Source organism: Halichondria panicea, chromosome 15 (genome assembly GCF_963675165.1).
Source record: "Halichondria panicea chromosome 15, odHalPani1.1, whole genome shotgun sequence".
NCBI classification, from domain to species: domain Eukaryota; kingdom Metazoa; phylum Porifera; class Demospongiae; order Suberitida; family Halichondriidae; genus Halichondria; species Halichondria panicea.
This window is the reverse complement of record NC_087391.1, coordinates 4184884-4207550: the sequence shown is the minus strand read 5'-3', so window position 1 is coordinate 4207550 and position 22667 is coordinate 4184884. Positions and strand designations below refer to the sequence as shown.

The following is a 22667-nucleotide window of genomic DNA, read 5'->3' as shown; positions in this document are numbered from 1 at the left end:
GAGGTAGATGAGAGCCTCTTCTGGCTTCAGACTAGTGTGAAAGCCAACAACGCAATAGATAGCTAAGCTGATGTACAAAGATAGAAAGTAAATGAGAGAAAGAAAAAAGGGGACTCCCCAGATTCTGGTGAATAAACTAACGCATGCGCACTATCACCATGCAATAGGTATCAGGCCGTATATTAATCGGCCTGGAATCGAGGCTAAGTATATACTTACTACAAAGATCAAGATAAATATAGTCGTATACGTAATCAATACAAAAATAGAAACAAACTTGACACATACATATAGGTGTCAGGATACGTAAATATGAGGCAGCTAAATATTGAAACACAAAATAGGCAGCTTACAATAATAAGCAACAGTAAGTATAGTAAATAGAAACAAAATACAAACTAAGAGGCACATGCACACTTGCATGTAACTGAATAATAATATCAGTCAATAGAATCACTTCAGTGAAAAGGCATTTAATATATATAGCCACTGAGGTAATTAATTTACATACGACGTATCTGTATGACAGGGAGACGTAAGGGAGTACATTTTAAATGTGCATGTATAAAGTTATAGCTTTGAGACTCTATAGGGGTCCGAGCAATGTAGTGTAAACTACAGAACAAACCTGTAGAAAAAAACCTATTGTAAAGACACATTCAAACACTGATATTGGAGGCCCTTCTGACAATAAATGGTGTATCCACTTTTGCTTATTTTTAGAATATACGGTACGTTCTTACACATGTAGTCTTACTTTAATAACGTAGAATCAGATGTGGGTGTGATTAGTGGAGCTGAGCTGATGTGATAGCTGCAGGTATAACTCGTAAACTGCCTTGTAGCAATGCTTCTTTTCAACAGCTAGTAGTGCAGTTTTTTCCTCAAGAGGTGGGATGAGCCCGAGATAAAAATGTAAGAGCTCTGGATTTTTTGATGAATTTTCGTCGATAACCTTTTGCAATGCTTTGTATGCAACTGTTACAGCCATTACTTGATCGATGTCATTACATAGCCACAGCTGACTAGCCAAGTGCTGAGGAAGGTATAAGAAAAGTGGCTCTTCACTGGCTTTGTCACCTTTAGTGTAAGTAGAATGAAGAACAACTGGCTGGGGATACCTTAATATCAACTTTGCCTCCATTAGTCGCTCATGCAAGATTCCACCCAAGTGTGAGTGACCTGATGACTGAGCTATCAGGGAGGACATGGTAGTGACCAAAGGAATTGGAATTGGTATACAACCAAAAATGGACAGGGCTTGAAGCAGCAACATTTCTCCTGGAGTGGATACGCAACGTTGGATCAAGGCTCCGATCGAGTCCCAAGAGTCATACTTACTCTCTGACTCCCACACATCTGTGTGATTCGGCGAGACACTGGCGACGTTTGAAACAAGGTGTGTGAATGCATCTGAAATTTCCCTCACTTGAAAACATGTATCTTCAACTCCTTGAAGAAAACTTGCCAGTGGAGGAGATTTATGGACAACTTTCCGAGATTTTGAAAGCTGAATGGAATCGGCAAATTGGTTTAGACCTTCAGAAGGTTCGTCAGAATTCTCTTGCACATACTTGAGCAGAACTTGTGCGGCTATATCAACAATTAGGGGTGAGCCGGATGTAAACTCAGCCAACTTCTCAAAGATTGCTTGATCATTGTTGTTTGCTTTTAGATAGTACTGCTTGGAGATTTCGTACACGATTCGCTGGGTGGAGTCAATTGTTGAGAGTGTTTTCACTTCGTGTATACTGCAACCTCTGATCAAGGCTTTATCAACTTCTTTTACGAAAAAGTCGAGGGGATCTGCTGACTTTGACAGAATGATGATGTGAACGTTTGTGTGCTTTAGGAAGCTGATCAGTTTTCCCGAGCTTGGCAGTTCAATTGTATTGTCCAGGACCACCAATGCTTGCTGTGTGTCACTAAGTCGCAGCTTGTTCAGAGGCTTGTCAATTGTCTGCATGCAATACATTTATTAACGCTATATATACCTGCATGCAACCTGTAACCATTAAGTAGAAAGTAGACTCTATCTATAGACTGTAATACTGTGATATAACGGTGAAGTCAACAAAGCGGGAAAATTTGCGGCGCGCTACCGTGCGTAAAGCCCCCCCCCTAAACATTTAATCCTGCCTACAATACCACCTGTCACTTCTATTTCAGTCACGTAGTAAGGCTTTGGAATCTCTGCGCTTTACACAACATATTAACCTAGACCTACCTACTTCATCATCAAAATAATTATATTAAAACACGTCACTTCACAAACACTTTGTAAGTCACTTCGATCTTCAAATTCCCTGTACTTATCAACGTATGTCCTTAACAGATGTATCGTGAACTGTATACGAACTTACAAGAATTAGTAAGCAATCTGTCTCTGTTATCCTATTACGATTATTATCCTATTCAGCGGCATCATATTAGTGATGCTTGTCTATCAGTCACAACATGTAATTAAGCCTCTTTCTTTTTATACCACCACTTCATACAGTGACTTTACAGCTTGAAATTGGGTGTGGTAACACAGTGATTGTCGATTCACTCACTTTCTCAATGCTTTTCAGACTGGCGTCAATGATGTCTGGTGTGCGACAGCTGATCCAGAAAATGCCAGCTGCAAATTTAGCGTGGCAAGAGTGAATGAAGTCAATGGCAATTTCAGATGGCTTTACTCCAGGAGATCCATGAAGAATCTGGTTACATTCAACCAATATTCATAATTAATTTTTGAAGTATAATTATTTCGTATTGAGCAAACAGTGACTAAAAAGTTGTAACATTGCTGTCCAAACAGTTGTTTTATCCGTCACAATTAATACTTATATAGTATACACCACACATGCAAGTTTGTTCAGTACACTAGGGTGAGATCTGGCTCATGAACCACTGAAGTAATTAGCCTGAGAGTGATTGGCAATTACGAACCTGAATATCAGTGGGTAGTCTTGGATTATCCACCAACACACTCTCCAGCTTCTTGACTAGCATGAGCCGAGGAAACGGAGAGCTTGGCCTCAGGGTACTCTCTAATATAGTCGTCACTGGAGACGGCTTCATATCCAAACGAATGGATCTCCCTGTTAGCTGGTAACCGGACCAATGTATGTACTGTGAGTACTTGGAGAAGCATCTCAAACTGAGGATTGCCTTCTGAAGTGAGAGGGAGCTCTCAAACCCATTTTCAAGGAACCGGTAAAAGAAACGCATGAATACAGCTGCAGATTCGTCAGGCACCCTCCACAGAGCGGTGAGCACAGCTTGTGCACCTGCAGAAAAACAACTTAATTTAGTAGCAGCCTTTATTGTACTCAATTACATATACCAGGAGTACATAAAGAAGAGTATCCAACTGTAGCAGTTGTAGTGTAAACCAGGTTACGGTACGAGTATGTCATACCACGTCACTATCAGACCTCATCTTAAGTGGTGCGTAGGTGTCGTGGTTAAAAATGATATCAGCGCACACACATGTGGTTTGTACCTCCAGCCCACATTTAATTTTATTCATGGCTAACAGTTTATACATACAAGTGTTAGTGACAGGGATTTAGTCCAAGATGTAGAATGGAATGTGCGTGGGAATTAGATACTCCTCTTTATGTATTCAATTACATATACCTACTCTTCTAGCATACATATAATTATGGTTTACGTATTATACTTATACCATAAGTACATCATAGTATATACATACCTGCCAACAAAAATGCTCTTGCCATCCCTTGCACACCGTCCGCCTTCACGGTACCTCTTGAGGAGTCACAGCTGGAGAGAACGACAAGAGCTGGACTGATGGAGAGCTTCTCCACCTCCTCCGGGTGCAGCAGTACTCCACTGGAGTCAACCCCCTCCCCTTGTCTGGTAGAGGTGAGTGAGGCAAATGCTAGGAAACCCGAGACTGAGCTGCCGTGGGTTGCTATGTGAATCACTTTGGCTCTCATGAATCGCATTACGACAGCACTTTTGGTCGCTTGCTCGTCCAGAATAGGTGGAGTGTTCAGGATATGCCCCACCCACTGAGCCTCTCGTCTTGCATAAGGGAGTTTCCCCAGGGACCATACTTCACCATTAAGGTAAAATTTGGGAATGATGGGATTTCCCACAATGCACATACTTTGTGGATCTGCTGGTAATTCAACCATTGGTTCTGGGAGCTGATTCATTATACCCATTGTCAACAAAGATTGCATGGTTTCAAAATAATAATGATCACCAAGAAAGGTTTCACTGTCTGGATCGTACATGCAAGTAAATGGCAATAGACTGGTGTAAGTATCAGTAATCAAAACAATCTTTTGCATTTTTGCTTTCTTGTTTCCTGGAAGAAGTCGGTCAAGAGTCATTTGAAAGGGTTTACCAATGACCTTGAAGAGTTGAGCAACAGGAGCAGTAGTTTCTTCATCATAATCGATGCTGCGATACATCTCATAGCTCTGCTCCACCAAGACCTCTGTAAGGCCATATCTGATGTGATAATCGAAGCTCTTTCCATTGAACTGGTCATCTGATATGGGAATTTCAAACATCTCGATTGAAATGCTGTCACTGTCTTCAGCTGGGACGAGCACCCAGCCAAACAGACTAGCTCCAGTGTGGGTGAGGTAGAGAACAGGAGACTTTTGTGAGCTCACAATGGAGTACACATGCTCCAGGTTTAGTGGTGAGGTAAGAGCCTTTTCAAGTTGACTTTCTTTCCGTGCAAGCATTATTTCGCCGAGCGTACGAGCTCTGCTTTGCTCAGCAATGAGAAGAGCCTCCCTCCAGTTGCCTATGGCGACCATGCAGTCCTGTAAGCGATGAAAAGTGCGAGAATTTGACTCTGTGAGGGAGACTGAAAGTGAAAGTCCTTTGGCTGATCCTTTGATGTGGTCAAGTTTTGCTTCGTGAGTTTCAGCAACCTTTTGCAAATCTGACATTCCATCTCTGAAGAGTTTGGCAATGCTATCGATCACAATACGAGGACTATGCTTTTGGGGAAGTGTAGTTTGGGATCCGTGAAATCGAAATGTTGGCTCGTTACTTGAGGAATTTTTCTGTAAAGATTGTTCTAGAGCAAGCATTTTACTCTCTGCCCACTCATATAGTGCACATCCTCTGTTGTGGTGAGCGGTGCTTATCGTAGCCTCATCTTTGGAGAGGCGAAGCACTTCGGTGTAGTGAGGGATAGCTTTTTCAAAACGTTTCCTGACAATATATATGTTTCCGATATTTCCATAAACCCTGGATTGTCCAGCTGGGTCATTGCCGTAGATAGCCTGACTTAAAGCAAGGTCATAGTGTTCTTCAGCTTTGTCAAGGTCACCCATTGACTGGTAGGCAGTGCCTAGGTTATTATATGCTCTTCCTATAGAATCTGGTTTAGGTTCGTACTTAATAGTGATATCAAGGGCTTTTTGAAGATGAAATAGTGCTTTGTCTTTTTCATTCAGTCCGAGGAAGGCATTTCCAATATTCCCATGAGTCCAACCAACTGACATGTGTTCATTGAGTTTCTCTGCTAGATCAAGGGCATGTTCATACTCTACCAGTGCTTCTTTGTTCTGACCTAGAGTCTGTTGGAGGTTTCCAAGGCTAGTGTGAGCAGCAAGACGGTCTTTGTCTCTAATGGCTGTCTCGATAGCATTTCTGTACTCTTGAATGGCCTCCATTGATTTGGACAAATTGCGTAAGCAGCTGCCACATTTCGAGTGAATTGTTGATATGGTGGGGGGAACCATCCTGAACAGTCTTGCTACACATTCTCTATCATACAAATCGGCCGCTCGTTGATAACATTTCGATGCCTCAAGATAGGAGCCTGAAGTATAGTGCAGATCTCCCATGTATACATTACAAACAGCAACGTCTCCTTTTTTGGATGATTGTTGCAAATATTGCAAACTTGATGCCTGGGGGGAAGCCTGTGATCCAAATGGTTGCATTGAAAATACTCCTCTATCCAATTGGCTTTGAGAGTGTGCACATCTTTCGTTTTCAATGGATTCTAAAGCAAATTTCTCACATTCGTGTAAGTCACTCATTGCTTGTCGTAACTTGCCAACTTTGAAGTAAGCAATTCCCTTGATGAATTTATGAGCTACAAGATCTTCCTGAGCTGGTGTGACACCATTGAGAATCTGTATCATTTTTTGATAGTCGGGAACATGAAGAAGTTTAGTTGCTATGGCAATCCAATCAGGTGATCTTCGTGTAGGGATACTTCGCTGTAGGCTACTGTCGTTTTCGCGAGGAGAGTTTCTCTCCCTTGTCCTCTCACTTGTCCTTATAGTACTTGCTCGTGGAATAGAAGCATTCAATGAGGCCTTTTGTTCACCATCTACTTGTACCCTTCCTCTTACACCTTTACTTTTAACTGGAGATTCTGCTGCTACAGGTGGTGAACTCGTGCTTAAGCTATTTGCAGCAGCCAATGTAGGAAGTCTCATGGAGTCAGTACGTTCTGAGCTATAGAGTTGTTGTGATGATGTTTCAGAGGTAGATATATGATCTACTAATCCAATATTGGACTGACTAAGTTTCTCATGTGATGGAATACCAACAAAGTTACTTTTTGGTGTTTCCAATTCCTTGATAACCACTAAGTTTCGTTTTGAAAATGATCCATGAACTATTGCAGACTTGGAGAAATCGTACAATGTTTCAGCCTCAGATGTGACTCTGTAAACTGGTTTCTTTTTCCTACCCAATCCTCGATTTTCAAAGCAATACAGTTCTTGTTTGTTTTCAGTAGAAATGTATGTGACTATAGCTGATTTCTCACGCTTGATCAACAAATAGAATGCTTGAACATTGACTGAGACCCGCAGACGCTTAAATTCTAGTTCAGTTGAAGGTGCCCCCACTCTGAAAATAGCTGTCCCTTTCATGGATAACAGGGCTTGCCTTGTTTGTGCAACTGGTTCTTCTGAATATGAATATTGGCAATTGTGTACGAGATCCATTTTAACAGAGGAGCATTGATCAGTAGCAAAAATGTCAGTTCGGTTGCCTATATCTTCTTCTTGACTGTTTGAATCAGACTCTAAATATGCAAGTTTAGCAGAAACATGACCTTTCAACTTTGGGGGATCAGTATACCTGGATATTGTTACTATTTGCATTCTTGATTTTAATGTCTTAAGGCTTTTTTCTTGAACTACATCCGGCAAGTTTTTATCATCTTCAGAATCACTTAATGGCCGTGCTTTCAAAGCACTTTGTTTGCCTCTTATCTTTCGTTTACGACGACGCTTCAACAATAGAAATATCTGCCTTCTTGGAGGTACAAATCCACTTTTCTTCTTTTTGCTCTTTGTTTCTTCTTTACTTCTTGTTTCAGTTACTAGATGACTTACACTGAGGTCTGGTAATGTAATTATATTGTAGTTTCCCATAAGCAAAGGAGAATTGTTAGTAATCGAGATATTTATGATCAGTTTCTTAAACAATGGTATAAATTCTTTAAGACATTTTCGATAAGTAGCAATCTCTCCATTTTTGTTCAAAAAGATATGACCTTTTTCTCGGTCATAGTATTCTATATTATGAAGACCAGTGTCCTTTAATCGGGTTTTGAGTTCTGTTTCGTTTCGATCAACCACTAACTGGACTTCTTTCGTTGCTTCCAAGTATTCATCTTTAAATGTTTCTAACAATAACGCTATTGAACTTGAAAGTTTGTTTGATTTGTTGTCACTCGCTATGTATTCTTCTACCTCAGCATCCGAATTTCCAAAACATGCAATGCTTGAAAGAGCAGTGAAAATGATATCTTCTGATGTGTAAGTGTACTCTTTGCACACAATTGGATCTGTATCGACAAACGTTACAGGGTGTTCAGTTCCTAATCCGTCTAGGAGCTTCATGAACACCAAGTACATAGCAGGACCAATTGTTAATGATGGAAACATATCCAAAAATGCTAGTTGCCCACCTACATCCACTATATTAAGCAGGGTCTCGATCAAAATTTGTGGTTTTAGCTTCAAATTGTGTCTTAGCTCTTTATATTTATCGAGAACATTTGCTATGTTGTTTGGAGACAATGTATCTTGTTGATATTTATAATCCAATTTTAGATTGTAAGTTGAGGTTGTAGCTCCCAGACGTTCCTGAGTACTGGTTAGTGGCAAAGCACTTGAATGACTATTGCATTGTACTTGAGGTTGGTGAGACTCTTCTTCAGGATTGTTTATTCTCTGGGATTCTGTTAACTTGGTATTACCAACTTCTTTAACATGCACTTGTTCATTCACCAACATTGAGGTTAATACGGCAACTTGATTGTGTAATTCTTCAATAGTGTGCCAACCATCCGTAGTAACAGCGGCAGCAATAGGAGTATATTTAATACATACTTGCTGTAAGCGAGCCATTTCTGTGCTACAATGAGGTTTTGGATCTGAGTCAATGTCCCATTTCATTTCACCAAGAAGTCTACGGAGAAAGGTTGACTTTCCAACTTGGCCAGGACCAAGAAGAAGGAGCTTGAGGTAGCGAAGAGACACTGTTCGATCGTTCTTGATGGCTTCTTGATAAAGGTGCTCTTCCTCCACCCCTGTACAGAAGGAATTCAATTGTTCAACTGTATCAAAAAATACACACCATGCATGTAGAGCGGGAAATTTTCGTAAAGTGCACTTTTTTAGGGCAGAGTAGTGAACGCGAATATTAAAACTGGGAGAAACTCCTATGCATTGGTATTTCCAAGAGTATTATGATAGAGAGAGAGTATCAAACGTAGGCTTGGAATTTGCACACTGACCAATCTAAGTGTGGGTGATGTAATCTATCAACCCATCCAAGTGATGTAATCTACTTGATAGATTACATCACCCACACTTGGATTGGTCAGTGTGCAAATTCCAAGCTTGTAACAGATACAGGAAGTCACGTTACTTTCCGCATACATCTGATGTACAGTATGCCTACGTTTGATACTCTCTCTATATCATTGATACTCTCTCTATATCATATACTCTTGGTATTTCACATGCAAAGGTCTTGGTGGGTGTGGTTTTCTGGCATTAAACACAACCCACAACAATTTTTTTCTGAGGGCTCTTGAAAATTTTCAATATAATTATACTCTCTACCAAGTGATTGCTGATAATCAATGGCAGAAAACTTCCCTACCAAGCAACCGTGGCGGCCTCAACCTCCGCAGTGCTGTCTTACATGCCCCTGCAGCTTTCATCTCCTCAGCTGCCTCCACCAAGACCCTGGAACGTATCCTTAATCGCCCGACCAATCTGGACGCCTATCTTGAATAAGCTGTGAGTGCCCTGTCATCCTCTTCTTCCCACCCTGAATGGCTCAATCTCGATGACATAGACATCCCTCTACGTCAGCGCCACTTGTCCTGTGCCATTGATGAAGCCATGTACCAAAACCTCTCACCTTCAACCAGGGCTCGTGCTTTGGCAAACTCGTCTGCTCTACCCCATGCTGGAGATTGGTTGAACGGGGTGCCAGCAGATGTGCTTGGCCTCCACATGCAGAACAAGGAATTCAACAGCTGCTTGAAATATTGGCTCGGCATCCCTCTCCACAGTGCCCCCCACCTCTGCCCAGCATGTCGCACCTCCGCCGACGAATATGGTGACCATCAAGTTGGCTGTGGCGGAAATGGAGACAGAATCACCCACCACAATGCGGTCAGAGATGTCATTTTCTCAGCCGCTCAATCTGCAGCTCTCGAACCATCCCAAGAGGCCCAAGGTTTAATCCCAGAATCCCTGTCAAGACCCGCTGCCTTGGACGTCCATGTAATTTAACCGCTCCAGCAAACCCTCATTCATGAAGCTGCCTTCTCCCCTGGACACACCCTAGAAGTTGGAGTTAGGCGCAAGCTCACCACCCATATAGGCCTGCCGCTCCATAGGTGTAAACTTCATTCCCATTGTGGCAGAAACACTAGGAGGTCTAGGTGAAGAAACAATCAACATCATAGGTGCCATCAGAAATGCCATCGACCGGAGAGTAACCATGACACATTCCACATCCTCCACCAAGAAGCATCTGTTTCATCGCCTGGCCATTGCACTTTGGAGAGGAAATGCCTGCCTGTGGCTTCATCGCCAACAAACTTTACCTACTTCAGCAGATGGTATCCGCTAAACTGTATGCCCCCCCCTCTTATCTTTTGCTTTTGTACATTTGTACTGTTTGATATTACATGAAAAAAAAAAAATAATAATAATAACTAGAGCACTAAAGTGCAAACCCTCGGCTGGTGACATGATTATAAAGAAACCAGAAGAGTGATATAATACCGTGCATATAGTGATGAATATCATGTATGACTTAACTGTCTAGCACAGCAACTCAGGAACCAGACTGGAGGCATGCTGAAACATTGAGAACAGGGTTTTAGTGGTACATAGATAGATATATGCACTGTGGACTAGCTAGGATCACAGCAAAGAAGCCTGGAGTCTCATGCAGAGAAGTATGGCTCCTGGAGTAGGATTCCAGAGTCAGCTAATGTGGAGACAAACCAGACACAATTCTAGCTTTCTATTGTATCGACCCTTTTCCACAAACACACAAAGCAAACAGTAATTACTGGCTTATGTTTCGAATAATAGCCGTATCTAGCTGGGCTACCGTAAGATCTCGATTTAAAGCAACACTTTTTAATAATTACGAAGCCAGAGGTTGCTTCTTTTGGAGGTTGAAAAATTATATTGAAGCCCAGGTGTCACATATTTATAGGGTCGCATCTAATTGGAGATAACTTTATAGAGTCTACTTGCCTCGATTTTAGGCCGCTTAAAACACTGACTTTCCAGTGGGCTATAATCGAGGCTAGGGAGTGGCTATATTTACCTCTATTTAGAGCGCGACATTACTTTTTTTTGTCAACGCAGCTGTCGCTCACTTTTAGAGGTCAGAATATTGCTGAAGCTCCTGGGTGTCGCATATTTGGAGGGTCGCCTTAAATCGAGGTCTTAGGGTAATTAATGTTCCAAATAATAGCCGTGTTTAGTAGTACGCAAAAAGCTTCTTAGGTTTAGCTCGACTTTTCTGCGAAACAAAGACTTCTTAGCAAAATCTGCCAAATTTTAAGCCTTAGTTTTAAGTTTCCCTACGTACAAATTGTGATGCCCAAAGCACCAGGTAAGCCAAACTGAGCGACAGACACACAGACACACAGACAGACTACTGTAACCGAGGCCGCCTACGCGCTTCGGGTTAATAACTTTATCTAGTAAAAAGGGGAACCGTTTTCCTCAATCCTCAATCTGTCTGTCCCGTAGTATATGCTATAGGCTATAACTTATAGCGGGTAAACTTGGCGATTGGCGAATCATGGATTAAAGATTACCAATGGCATGCAATTAGCTTGGTAGTCAGTCCCAGTACATCATTTGCACTTATAATAATTATGCCTGCAGCATTTTAAACTGCCAATAATAGAGCCAAACTTACAGCTACAGTATCAATAATAATATGCAATTCTATAGAATAATAGTGTGATAAAACCAACAGGTCATTCATTGACAACCATGAACAAACTTACTTTTTGTATCACAGTGATGAGTGATGGCGAGATACTTGACCACTTCCCAGTGTCCACTTTTGTAGGCCAGAGAGAGTGGGGTGTCACCAGCCTTGTTGACTGTACCTGTACATGTACGAGTGTATTGAGTGATGCAGCAATTGATGTACCATAAATATGTACCAATGCTTACTTTTAGAATCACAATGATGCTGGTTCACAAGATACTTGACTGTGTCCAAGTGGCCATTAGTACAGGCCAGAGAGAGTGGGGTGTCACCAGCCTTGTTGACTGTACCTGTACATGTACGAGTGTATTGAGTGATGCAGCAATTGATGTACATAATTATGTACCAATGCTTACTTTTAGGATCACAATGATGCTGGTTCACAAGATACTTGACAGTGTCCGAGTGGCCATTAGCACAGGCTAGAGAGAGTGGGGTGTCACCAGCCTTGTTGACGGGCTCTGTGGAAGACCAATCAACAACCTAACAGCACTGCTAAACACTTACTATTTGGATCAACATGCTTGTACATACACCACATGCTTTGGTTCATTATAGTGTTTGAAACCTCTAATAGTGCGTATAGCAAAATAAGATAATTATAACTCTTTATTAAGTATGCCTTACAAAATAATAATTGTATGGCTATACGTCGAGTGCTATTAACCTTGCCAGTGCTTGTTATGAGTGCTATTAATCCCTTATTGCATGAGTAGCCATACTATTGATTGTTAATCGTTTGTGATGCAGTTTCAGTTAAGGACATTTTTAGCAGCAGTTTCAGTAAAAAAATTTGCCGCGGCCGTTATTGGTCGTCAAGGCAGTAATTGCACGTCGTTAATGACGACGTGCAATTACTGCCTTGACGACGTAAATTTTCGTGAGGTAAGTTTTTCGAGGGTATAGACAGAAAATGCGAAAATTAAAATAGTTAAATACCCACGCACTGGTATTTCTAATGCAAAGCTATTGGTGGGTGCTGTTTCCTGGCATTGAAAATGCGAATATTAGAACCCACGAACATTTCTGCTGAGGGCTCTGGAGCCAAATAGTGAAAATTTGCACTGGCTAAAATTTCCACTATACAGTACTTTATACTATACCCACTAATTTGTATTGTTTTTCTTTTTTGAGATGTTGTGCTCTTGACTTTCGGTTAAAACTTTTAACAAACATACGATTACGTAGATAATACAGTTACAAAATCGCTGTTGTAAAGTCGGACATAATTGGTTCAACCTATCACACTAGCAACAATATTGCAGTAATTATAGCGTTAATCTTTGGTTAGGGGGGTGGGAAAAGTATTGCTGTACGAAGTTCTTGCACAAGGGTATTTTGACTCGATAATATGAGAGTTTGAGCATTGCATAGCTAAAATATCACGTTCACTTTTAATGAGTAGCTAGTTAAAAGTATATTTGCGTTGAGTTCGACCCCGGAAGTTATGTGGTCAATTATGGCTTCATTTATGCTTTATGTGGTTGACAAGTATGCCTGGGACTTCTACATGGAAAATGCTAACTTTTAAGGAGCTTACCAGCTCTACATCATATAGATAGAAGCGCTTTTTTTAACAAGGAATCGAATGGTATATGAAACTTTGAATTTCAGTGAAGTATGACAAAGTTATGAGAACTTTATGAAGGTCAAACTCAACACAAATAGACTTTTAGATTAAAGGTTAGACTCTACTCTTTGCTGGTATACCAAGAGAAGACTTCTCTCAATCTCAGAGCAATTAAAGTCAATCTGATTCACCCCTTTTTGCTGTTTTCTAGAGGATTTGCGATGGGCGTGGGACTTCCTAAATGTATTGGGAACGTAATGATATTCATAGCATTCTTGGTTCAGCTGCGTGTTTCCATCACGTGAACTACAGGTGGCATTTGATAATTCTCTCAGAAGCAGCCACTACCGCCGGCCCTACGTACGCTCGACTACCGATATATATATATCTGCACAAGAAACTATTGTGACAGTTCTTGCTCGGGCAGACTTAAATCTCAACAGTCAGTGGCGGATCCAGGGGAGATTCCAGGGTGCCACAGATCCCCCCTTTCAGTCTAGCTATTGTGGCTTTACTACAGCTATCAGCTAGCTATTTATCAGTTTTGTAGCTATTGTAATTTGATTCAATGATTGTACCTGTTGTTTTGATCAGGAACTGCCAAAGGAGTGTTCAGGTTAGCCTAGGTTAGCTAGTTGACTGTTCGTGGCAGCTAGCTAGCTCTACGCATAGATAGTAGAGGAAGGGGATTGGAAACGGGATCATGTGAGCTTATGCTTGCAACGTGAGGCCGTGCGCGTTGCAACCAATAGACACCTTGAGGTGTGATTTTACTGGTTTTGAGGTCAAAAGAAGCTTTTGAAAACAAGCAAATGAGAGGATATACTAGGTAAGTAAATGTATGAATAGCCCTAAAATTTGTCTTGAGGCATGGCTAGGTATAAAATGAAACATTATTACTAGCTAGAAGTCATGTTCACTCTGGTAGCACACAAAATTTGAAGATTTTACAACACTTAGCTTCTTCTTTTTATTTGTGGGGTAGGAACTGACTTATAAATTGCATCTATTAAATGAATGATCACAGTAGTAGTACATGATGGTATTTTATTGCTTGAGCTATATTATTATTGGAAGTGGGGATATCATACTTCTTGAGTTATTGGCCGATTTGTTGATTTCCACTAGCCATCTTTGCGGGGTAGCATCTCCATAACTAAGCTGAGTTTATATTAGAGACTCGGCAGTATTAAAGATCAATGTCCATATTATTGCCCATTAGATATTGAAAATCACTATTCATGCTCTGATTTTGTCACCGCAGTGTCGATGTGTGGCAAAAACTTGGACTGAGAAAATCAAATCACTGGAAGAACATTGATAATTCATGTTTAGACCATGCTTTACCTTTTATTGATTGTTCATTGTTGTCTATGCATGATCATAAGCTTGCTTAAGCTCATAAACTGCCATTATATTAGTGCACAACAAGTTTATTGCAAGCTCAGCACTTTAAGCTGCATCCATGGTCGCGGCTATAATTGAGGTTGTAGCAAGGACGGTTCGTGTGAAATAGTGCTAATTGCCTGTGTTTCCAATCCCCTTCCTCTACTATCTATGCTCTACGCAAGTCTATTATGGGACTTCCCCTGGCTGAGTATGGGATTTTCCCTAGTCACGTGTGACCGAAAGTGGGCGTAACCCCCAAAAAATTTCGTGCTGCGCGCTCGTAGTTTGGAACCCCCCTATCAGGTGCAGTATAGTTTGGCAGGAGACTAATAAGCCAAGATTGAAGCAGATGACAAGAACACAGTTACTGCTTTGTCACAATGTATGGCTGCACTAGTAAAGATCCTTGATGGTGTTCTGAAAGAGGCATCTAGTCTAACAGGCTGTGATTTCCAAAGGGGGAGAGCATGGAGTAAATTTCATCAATTGAGATACGGCACTACTAATTTTGCAGGTTACATTAGTTGCTGTTCCTCGTGATTTCATTAGGAAAAGTACGCAACTCCACTTCAAGTCATAATAGGTCTACGTCAAAACCACAGTCAGGTTGTATAATTATATACTGGGAAACCTGAAATTTGCAACGAATAACATTATAGTGATGATTATCACTTATGTTATTCATTGCCTTCCTAGGTTACTATCAGCATTGTTATTGCTAACACCTTGAACCTGGAGGGGAGTACCGTATATGCTCGATCAGAGGCCGCGCTTGTATAAGAGCCGCACTCAAATAGTAGCCTCCCTTGCTAGCAATATGTAGTAGCCGCTCTCAAATAGTAGCCTCAGTGAACAGTAAACATGGCAGCCAAAAAAATTATTAATACTAGCATGCAGCTAGCTATATGTACGTAGCTGCTGGTTGGTTACAGGTAGCAGCTTGTTAGTGCTTCACAAAGACTTTCTCATGGCAGAGTTCAAGTTTATGCAGGTGAAAAGAACTTTTGATGACAAACTAAAGGTTGTTGAATAAACGCTGCTCTTGAACAGTGGCCTCTCTCGAATTGTAGCCTCCTCTTCCAGCAAAATGAAATATTAGTAGCCGCGGCTCCTGATCAAGCATATACGGTATTTGTGACGAAACAGTACCTCAAGAAATTGTTTTTTCCTTTCACTCTTATAGACAAGCTCTACTTATTTGCTTTTTGTTTGTCTGAGCCCCCAGTTAGTTATTAGTCATAATAACTATAATATTATCCAAAATAAGCCTCGATCATGTTGATAAGCGACTATTGTGGGCTCAGTCTAACTATAGGAGTGAACATGAAACTTGTTCTTGAGGTACCATTTTCACCTTTTGGATTGAGGCCCACAGTTTCCACAAGACGCTTGACACAGTCCAGCCAGCCATAGTATGCACTCACTGACAGAGCACTCTCACCTTCCCCTGCAGTTGGTATTGTTAGCATAATTAATTAAGACAGCATACAATTGTTAAGTTTACTTGCATTGTACAGTGCAGACGTGAATACAGACGAATAGAGTAAACGAACGATTATCGAACACGTTCTATTTTCTATTTTCGAACGCTTGTTCTCGAAGACAGCGGCTCAGAGCACTAAGCTGATAGTACATATAGGTATATAGACTAGGTAAGGCTCTATTCAAGTCCGAACCCACGATCAGCAAAAAGCTTCCTCGGCGGAGTGGTCATGACAAGGCCAAACAATCAACTATTGGAACAGATTTAGTTCAAACATAGCCACGAATCTTCGCTCTCTCTCTCTCGTATCAACAGAAGACTCTAAAGAGCTAGCTACAATGCATAACCGTAATCTACAACTATATAGTAAAGTATATATGTACAGCTCTGGTTTCGAGGTCTGACTGCGAGCTGTTAGACAATGGAGGCATCTTGAAAAAGTGCAGTAGTGCCATCAAAATCCAAACGATTAATACCTTTTCTTTATAATTTCCAGTGTAGCATGACGTAAAACTGCAACTTAGGAAAAAATGGAGAAAAGGTATTAATCGTTTGGATTTTGATGGCACTACTGCACTTTTTCAAGAGGCCACTATTGTCTAACGGCTTGCAGTCAGACCTCGAAACCAGAGCTGTACATAGTTTACTTGTTGTAAATTACGGTCATGCATTGTAGCTATCTCTTTAGAGCGCCTTCTGTTGATACGAGAGAGAGAGTTCGAAAAATCGTGGCTATGTTGGAACTAGAATAGTTGAATGTTTGGCCTTGTCACTCCACTTAGTGCTCTGAGCTGCTGTCCTCGAGAACAAGTATTCGAACATGATAATCGGTTGTTTACTCTACAGCAAAAGAGAAAAAAGTCTACACAAGCTTGCAGTACGGAGTAGTTTCCCATACAAGAATGTTAGTAATAAAACAGGAGCAATCATTTACTGACCTTGCTGAGTGCACACACTCTCTGCCAACTTGTACTCTCCAATGCTCACTAGAGCTTCCACAATATCCTTCCACTGCATGTCAATATTCTTGATTTTGGCTGCCTGGAGAGTTGCTGCTGTGGGATATTGGCTCTTCTTTATGGTTTCCAGTTGGTCATTGCCCAATCCCAAGCGAACACCAAGTTGAAGCCATTGGTCACATTCCAACTGACTCAGCTGTTCCAGTGTTGGGTACGAGGACAGAGGATCTACATAATAGTTAGAAAAGGAAGTATTAAAGCCAAAGGGGCTCATGATCATGTAGTATAATTATGGAGTGTACTGATCTTGAGAAGGCATACCTGAGGCATTGTCATTGTCTAGTCATACACTGCATGTGGTATTGCACTGTACAAGTAAACTGCCGGAGGGCAATAATATAAACTATGGATGCAAATGTTGCTAGATCGAGGTTATAGACATTGTGACCAACACTATTTACAACCCAACATGCACCTTCAAAGAAACTGATCACTAATTAACTGCATGAGATTTAACAATATATGGAAGGTGCATGAACGGCATCACACGGAAACCACTGATCTAGCTGTACTGACCATGCAACTCAGTAGATACCTACTGACTACTGTGTACAACAGCTGATGGTCAACTCACCTCTAGGTCCAGGCTGAACCCCTCCACATAGTCAGCCAAGGCATGGTACCCCCACCCTCTGGCCATATCAGCAGCAGTCTGTCCACCTATGTTCTCGATATCTACATGGTTGGTTGAACAGGAGCACATGAACTGACAGTACATGTGGTTTACTGTGTGCTAGCACTCACCCAGACATTGACACAACATACAAACAAGTCAAACCAATGACAAAATATTTTGGATGCTTTGGAAAATATCTCTAAAATAAGGTAAGGGAATATAAATTATATATATATAAAATATAAAAACAATGTCTACAATGTTACGGCTTGTATACAATAGATACGTAAACGTCATTAACAGTATAAAATTGTAAATTTACAATCTGCAATTAAATTATATAATTATTCTTCAAGTCGCCAAACTTAAAATGTTGTCAAATTTATCCGCTGTACTTGTATTTCCATAATGGGATAACCCTGTACCTACCAGACCATGAAACATGCTAAAAAGTGTTTGTAAGTACGTTACATAGTGGCCACCATTAATTGTTCAACTAGAGCACTAAAGTGCAAACCCTCGGCTGGTGACATGATTATAAAGAAACCAGAAGACTGATATAATGCAGTGCATATAGTGATGTTGTTATCATCATCATTCATGCATGACTTGCACAGCAACTCAGGAGCAATAAAACTAAACCAGACTGGAGGCATGCTGAAACATTTGAGAACAGGTAGTAGTACTATAGATATATGCACTGTGGATTAGGATCACAGCAAAGAAGCCTGGAGACTGGGAAGAAGAACTAAATCCTAATGATGTTAACTCCAGTGTACTCGCCTGGCAATCACTATTCCTGCAGATTATGGAACTCAGTATTCCATGTAGAACTATCAAGGTGAAAAGTAAAACCCCATGGATCAATAGAGAAATTATTAAAGGGATAACTAGGAGGAACACTTACTTTCAGAGAGCTAAATCGTCTAACTGTCATAGGGATAAGGAGAAATACAGAGTTCAGAGAAATAGTGTGGTGGCAATGATTAGGAAAAGCAAGAACAAATTTTTCTCCCAATTGAATACCAAGGATAAAAAAGTATTTTGGAAGACTGTGAAAACCCTAAATGGGAGAACTTGTTCTATTCCTACCCTTGAAGAGAGTGGCACAACTATAGACCAAGCAACTTGCAAAGCTGAAGCTTTTAATAAATTCTTCCACTCTTGTTACAATCGTAACTGCCCTCCCTTACAGGCTAACATCTCTATGGAGCACTTTGGCAACATGATCCCTTCTGGGTGTCCTGAAGAGTTACTGTGCACTGAAGAGGAAGTATTTAAAGACCTTACCAAACTTGTAATTGGAAAATCTATGGGTTGTGATGGCGTAGCTGCTAAGATGCTAAAGAGCACTGCTGCAAGTATTAGTGCCCCACTCACGTCTCTTTTCAATTCCTCTATCTCGACTGGATGTTTTCCGGCAGCCTGGAAGATGGCTAGAGTTGTTCCTGTACTGAAGGGAGGCAACCCCGCTCATGTTAGTAACTATATACCAATTTCGATACTTCCTACAATAAGCAAAATTTTAGAGAAACACGTTAAGTCTCTTTGTCAGGAACACCTGTGCGACCAGGCACCTATATCTCCAAGGCAGTGGGGCTTCATGTCATCACGCTCATCTATCTCAGCCCTAATACAGGTGATAAAAGACTGGAGTAGAGCCCTGGATCAAGGTCATGAAGTATGCGTAGTTTTCTTTGATATCAAAAAGGCATTCGATACTGTCCCCCATGTCAATCTTCTGAAACATCTACAGTCACTTAATTTTAACAAATATTTACTAAACTGGGTGCATAGCTACTTACTGAAGAGGAAACAGTTTGTGGGTATTGATGGCAGTAACTCAGACAGCTTACATGTTCTCTCAGGTGTGCCCCAAGGTTCGGTTTTGGGTCCACTATTGTTCATTACGTAACATAAACCAAGTCACAGATGTTATTTCTCAAGACAGTAAGCTAAATATGTTTGCTGATGACATGGCCTTATACAGAGTTATCACATCTACTAATGACTACATGAATCTTCAAAAGGACATTTCTAAAGTCTCAAATTTTTTGAACACTAAATTATTAGAATTTAATCTTGGCAAGTGTAAGTTTATGTCCGTTTCTAAGAAAACATCGCGCTCATTGAAGGCTCCAACTCTACTTCTAAATGGTTATGTACTGCAGCAGGTTTCTAACTACAAGTATTTAGGAATTACCATATCGGCTGACTTGAGCTGGCACACTCACATCAATACGATTTGTAATAAAACAAGGAAGTTGATAGGTCTACTACATCGCAGGTTCTCTGGGAATTCTTCTCCAACAACACTGTTAAAGTTGTATACATCGTTCGTGAGACCACATCTGGAATACGCATCCTCTGTATGGAACCCATTTCACAAGTGTGAAATAAACAATTTAGAAAAAGTCCAGAGATTTGCTATGAGAGTCTGTCTGAAGAAATGGAATTTGAAAAGTGAAGAATTGCTCACCTTGACCAGGCTTCCCTCTCTGCAGCTGAGGCGCCTTGCTGCGGTGCTATGCCACCTTTTCAAAATACTACACAATCTAACTGACTTCCCAAACAACCCAGCAACCAAGAGAAATATGACGTACAGTAGTAGAACTGTTAACTATTTTACTCTGGTCCCCTACCAATGTAGAACATCCTTTTACAAATTCTCATTTTTTCCGCATGCAATCACAATATGGAATAGGCTGGTTAGCCACAAGGACTTTACTTTAGTAGACTGTACTAGTATAAGTTCATTTAAGTCACATCACATGCTGTAACTATTAAAACGTATGTTATAGGACTCACTTCACCCTAGCTTTGTAGCTATTTGTGTATCCTTGCAATTAATTGCTAAATCTTTCAAAAAAAAAAAAAAAAAAAAAAAAAAAAAATCTCAGAGAAGTATGGCTCCAGGTCCTGCATGGATCCCAGTCAGCTAAAGCAAGCTTTCTACTTTAGTGACCCTGTTCCATTGTTCCTGGTATATACAGCTTTCTACTTTAGTGACCCTGTTCCATTGTTTCTGGACCTGGTACAGGATCACTTCAGTTATAAGTAACGCATGTGCAAGTTCTGTTCAAGCTACATTTTGCTCGCTTTTATTAGACACCGAAGCTTTAACACCGAAAGCTGCCAAGTACTGACTTGTTGTGTTGAGGCTACCCATGCTGTAAACGCAGTGCTAGAGCATCCAGGTAAGCAGACCCAGTCACAAGCTTCTTAGCTTTTGCTCGTTTTTATTTGACAACGAAGGTTTAACATCAAATTCTGCCACTATTAAAATTAATAACTTGTTGTATGAAGGCTATCCATGCTGTAAACGCAGTGCTGTGGCATCCAGGTGAGTAGATTCACCTGTCACAAACAAACAAACCAAACGACTACTATAACCCGTGGCTGCCCACGCGCCTCGGGTTAATAATCAATAATCTATATACCACTGAGTATATGACACAAGAGGTAGACACTTGTCAATGAACAAACACCATTAATTATTATAATCAAGGAAGAGTACGCAACTCAACCATAGGGAGCGTTTTTTGCAACCTATGTCGCAACCACATGCTGTTGTATGAACATAGTGATGATTGTGATGATTGTGATAATTATCACTAATGTTATTCATTTACAACTGCCAGTAGGAAAACATAGTTACTAATTTTATTCATTGCCTTTCCTGCTAGTTGCGGTTACAACAGCCAGCATCTGTGACGTAGGTCTGGAGGAACGCTTTTTGTGTACAGTCTATTGGAGTTGCGTACTCTTCCTAATGAACTCTTGTTATAATGAAAGCACTGCTGATGTCTCGGTAGACTTCACACAGACACCCACCCACCCAGCCCACATTCTATTTTATTTATGGCTAACAGTTTACAGTGTTAGTGACGCCTAGACGTAGAGCGTGGGAATTCCTCTTAATGAACTCCTGCATGGTGGCTGTAATAATTATAGTGCCTCGAATTAAAGCCACGTAATATCTATGGCCAACGTGCAAGTTCAAGCTTCTTAGCTTTTATTCAACACGAAGCTAAATCTGCCACTATTAAAACTAATAACTTGTTGTGTGAAGGCTATACCCATACAGAAATAACTACCTTGTAGCAAGGTTGAAACAAGCAAGTCTTACAAGGTTGTGGTAAGGTTGCAGCAACCTTGCCAACACCGAAATTGTTTCAAGCTTGTAACCAGGTTGTTTCAACCTGGTTATTAAGGTTGCAACAAGGTGGTTGCAACAAGGTGGTTTCAAGGTAGTTTCAACCTAGTTCAACAGTGGGAATTAAATGCAATTATATCATGCAGTGACATAATTATAAGTATATAGTATAATTTTAGTATTACAAAGTAGATTAGTCTCTTAGTTCCGAACAGCACAACTACACAGTGACTGCTCTCTTCATGGTATGGCGACGTGACGCACACTTGTCATTTACTGCATCAACTAGTGCTGTCTTAGCAACCTGGTGTTTGTCTTGAACAAACTCTGCGTCGTATGAAAATTTGCAGCCATTATTACACAGCCTTTTTGGTAGGAATTAACACTTAATGAAACATGCAGAAATGATGTTTCCATCGAGAGCATGAGTGTTACACCTTCCATTACAACTGGAGGTGGCTAGCACATCAGGCATGAAAAACACACCCATGAGATGTCTGATCAATCGAGTTGGTGAATTTGTTGAGGAGGATAGTACCTCGTCCAGCTGTCTCCTCGTCAGCCACACACCATACCCCTTAACTAGCTCAACCTTCTCTGGAGATGAAAACTAGAAGGAATAAAATTGAAAGACAAAATAATGATTATAACTGTATACCAACCTGCACCGGAAAACGTTTCTCTATATCCATGCTGTAAACGTACCGCTATGGCATCCAGGTGAGCAGGCTCAGAAACCACAACAAACCAGCCGACTATACTATACCCGTGGCCGCCCATGTATCTTGGGTAATAATTGTGTTGCAGCAGTGTTGATTCTTCTAGCTCTGTTTAGAACTTCAAGGAGGCTAGAGCTTCTATGCATACATACAGTTAGGAAGAGTGGTGTACTCTTCCTATACAGAATTTGACTTGAGTGAATAACTTCTGAGTAT

General features: G+C 40.8%; 1 protein-coding gene across 1 annotated transcript; it reads right to left on the bottom strand.

Annotated features, from left to right (window-relative positions):
* Nucleotides 1-227: 227 nt before the first annotated feature.
* On the bottom strand, nt 228-17230 carry LOC135349263 (uncharacterized). Its single transcript, XM_064547772.1, has 11 exons — nt 17203-17230; nt 16880-17128; nt 15813-15905; nt 11856-11960; nt 11685-11789; nt 11513-11617; nt 3704-8545; nt 2935-3275; nt 2556-2702; nt 758-1960; nt 228-628 (listed from the first exon to the last, which is right to left on the bottom strand). Exons 1-10 carry the CDS (start codon nt 17228-17230, stop codon nt 773-775), a joined length of 7203 nt encoding a protein of 2400 aa, XP_064403842.1. The 3' UTR covers nt 228-628; nt 758-772.
* Between the last annotated feature and the right edge of the window lie 5437 nt (nt 17231-22667).

What these genes read in the sequence shown, in the direction of transcription:
- LOC135349263 (XM_064547772.1), bottom strand. Translation starts at nt 17,230, where the DNA reads ATGCCTCAGGTATGCCTTCTCAAGATCA. An exon ending in GCATCATTGTGATTCTAAAA is followed by an intron (nt 11,618 to 11,684) that starts GTAAGCATTGGT and finishes GTACATGTACAG; the next exon opens with GTACAGTCAACAAGGCTGGT. An exon ending in TCATCACTGTGATACAAAAA is followed by an intron (nt 8,546 to 11,512) that starts GTAAGTTTGTTC and finishes CCTTCTGTACAG; the next exon opens with GGGTGGAGGAAGAGCACCTT.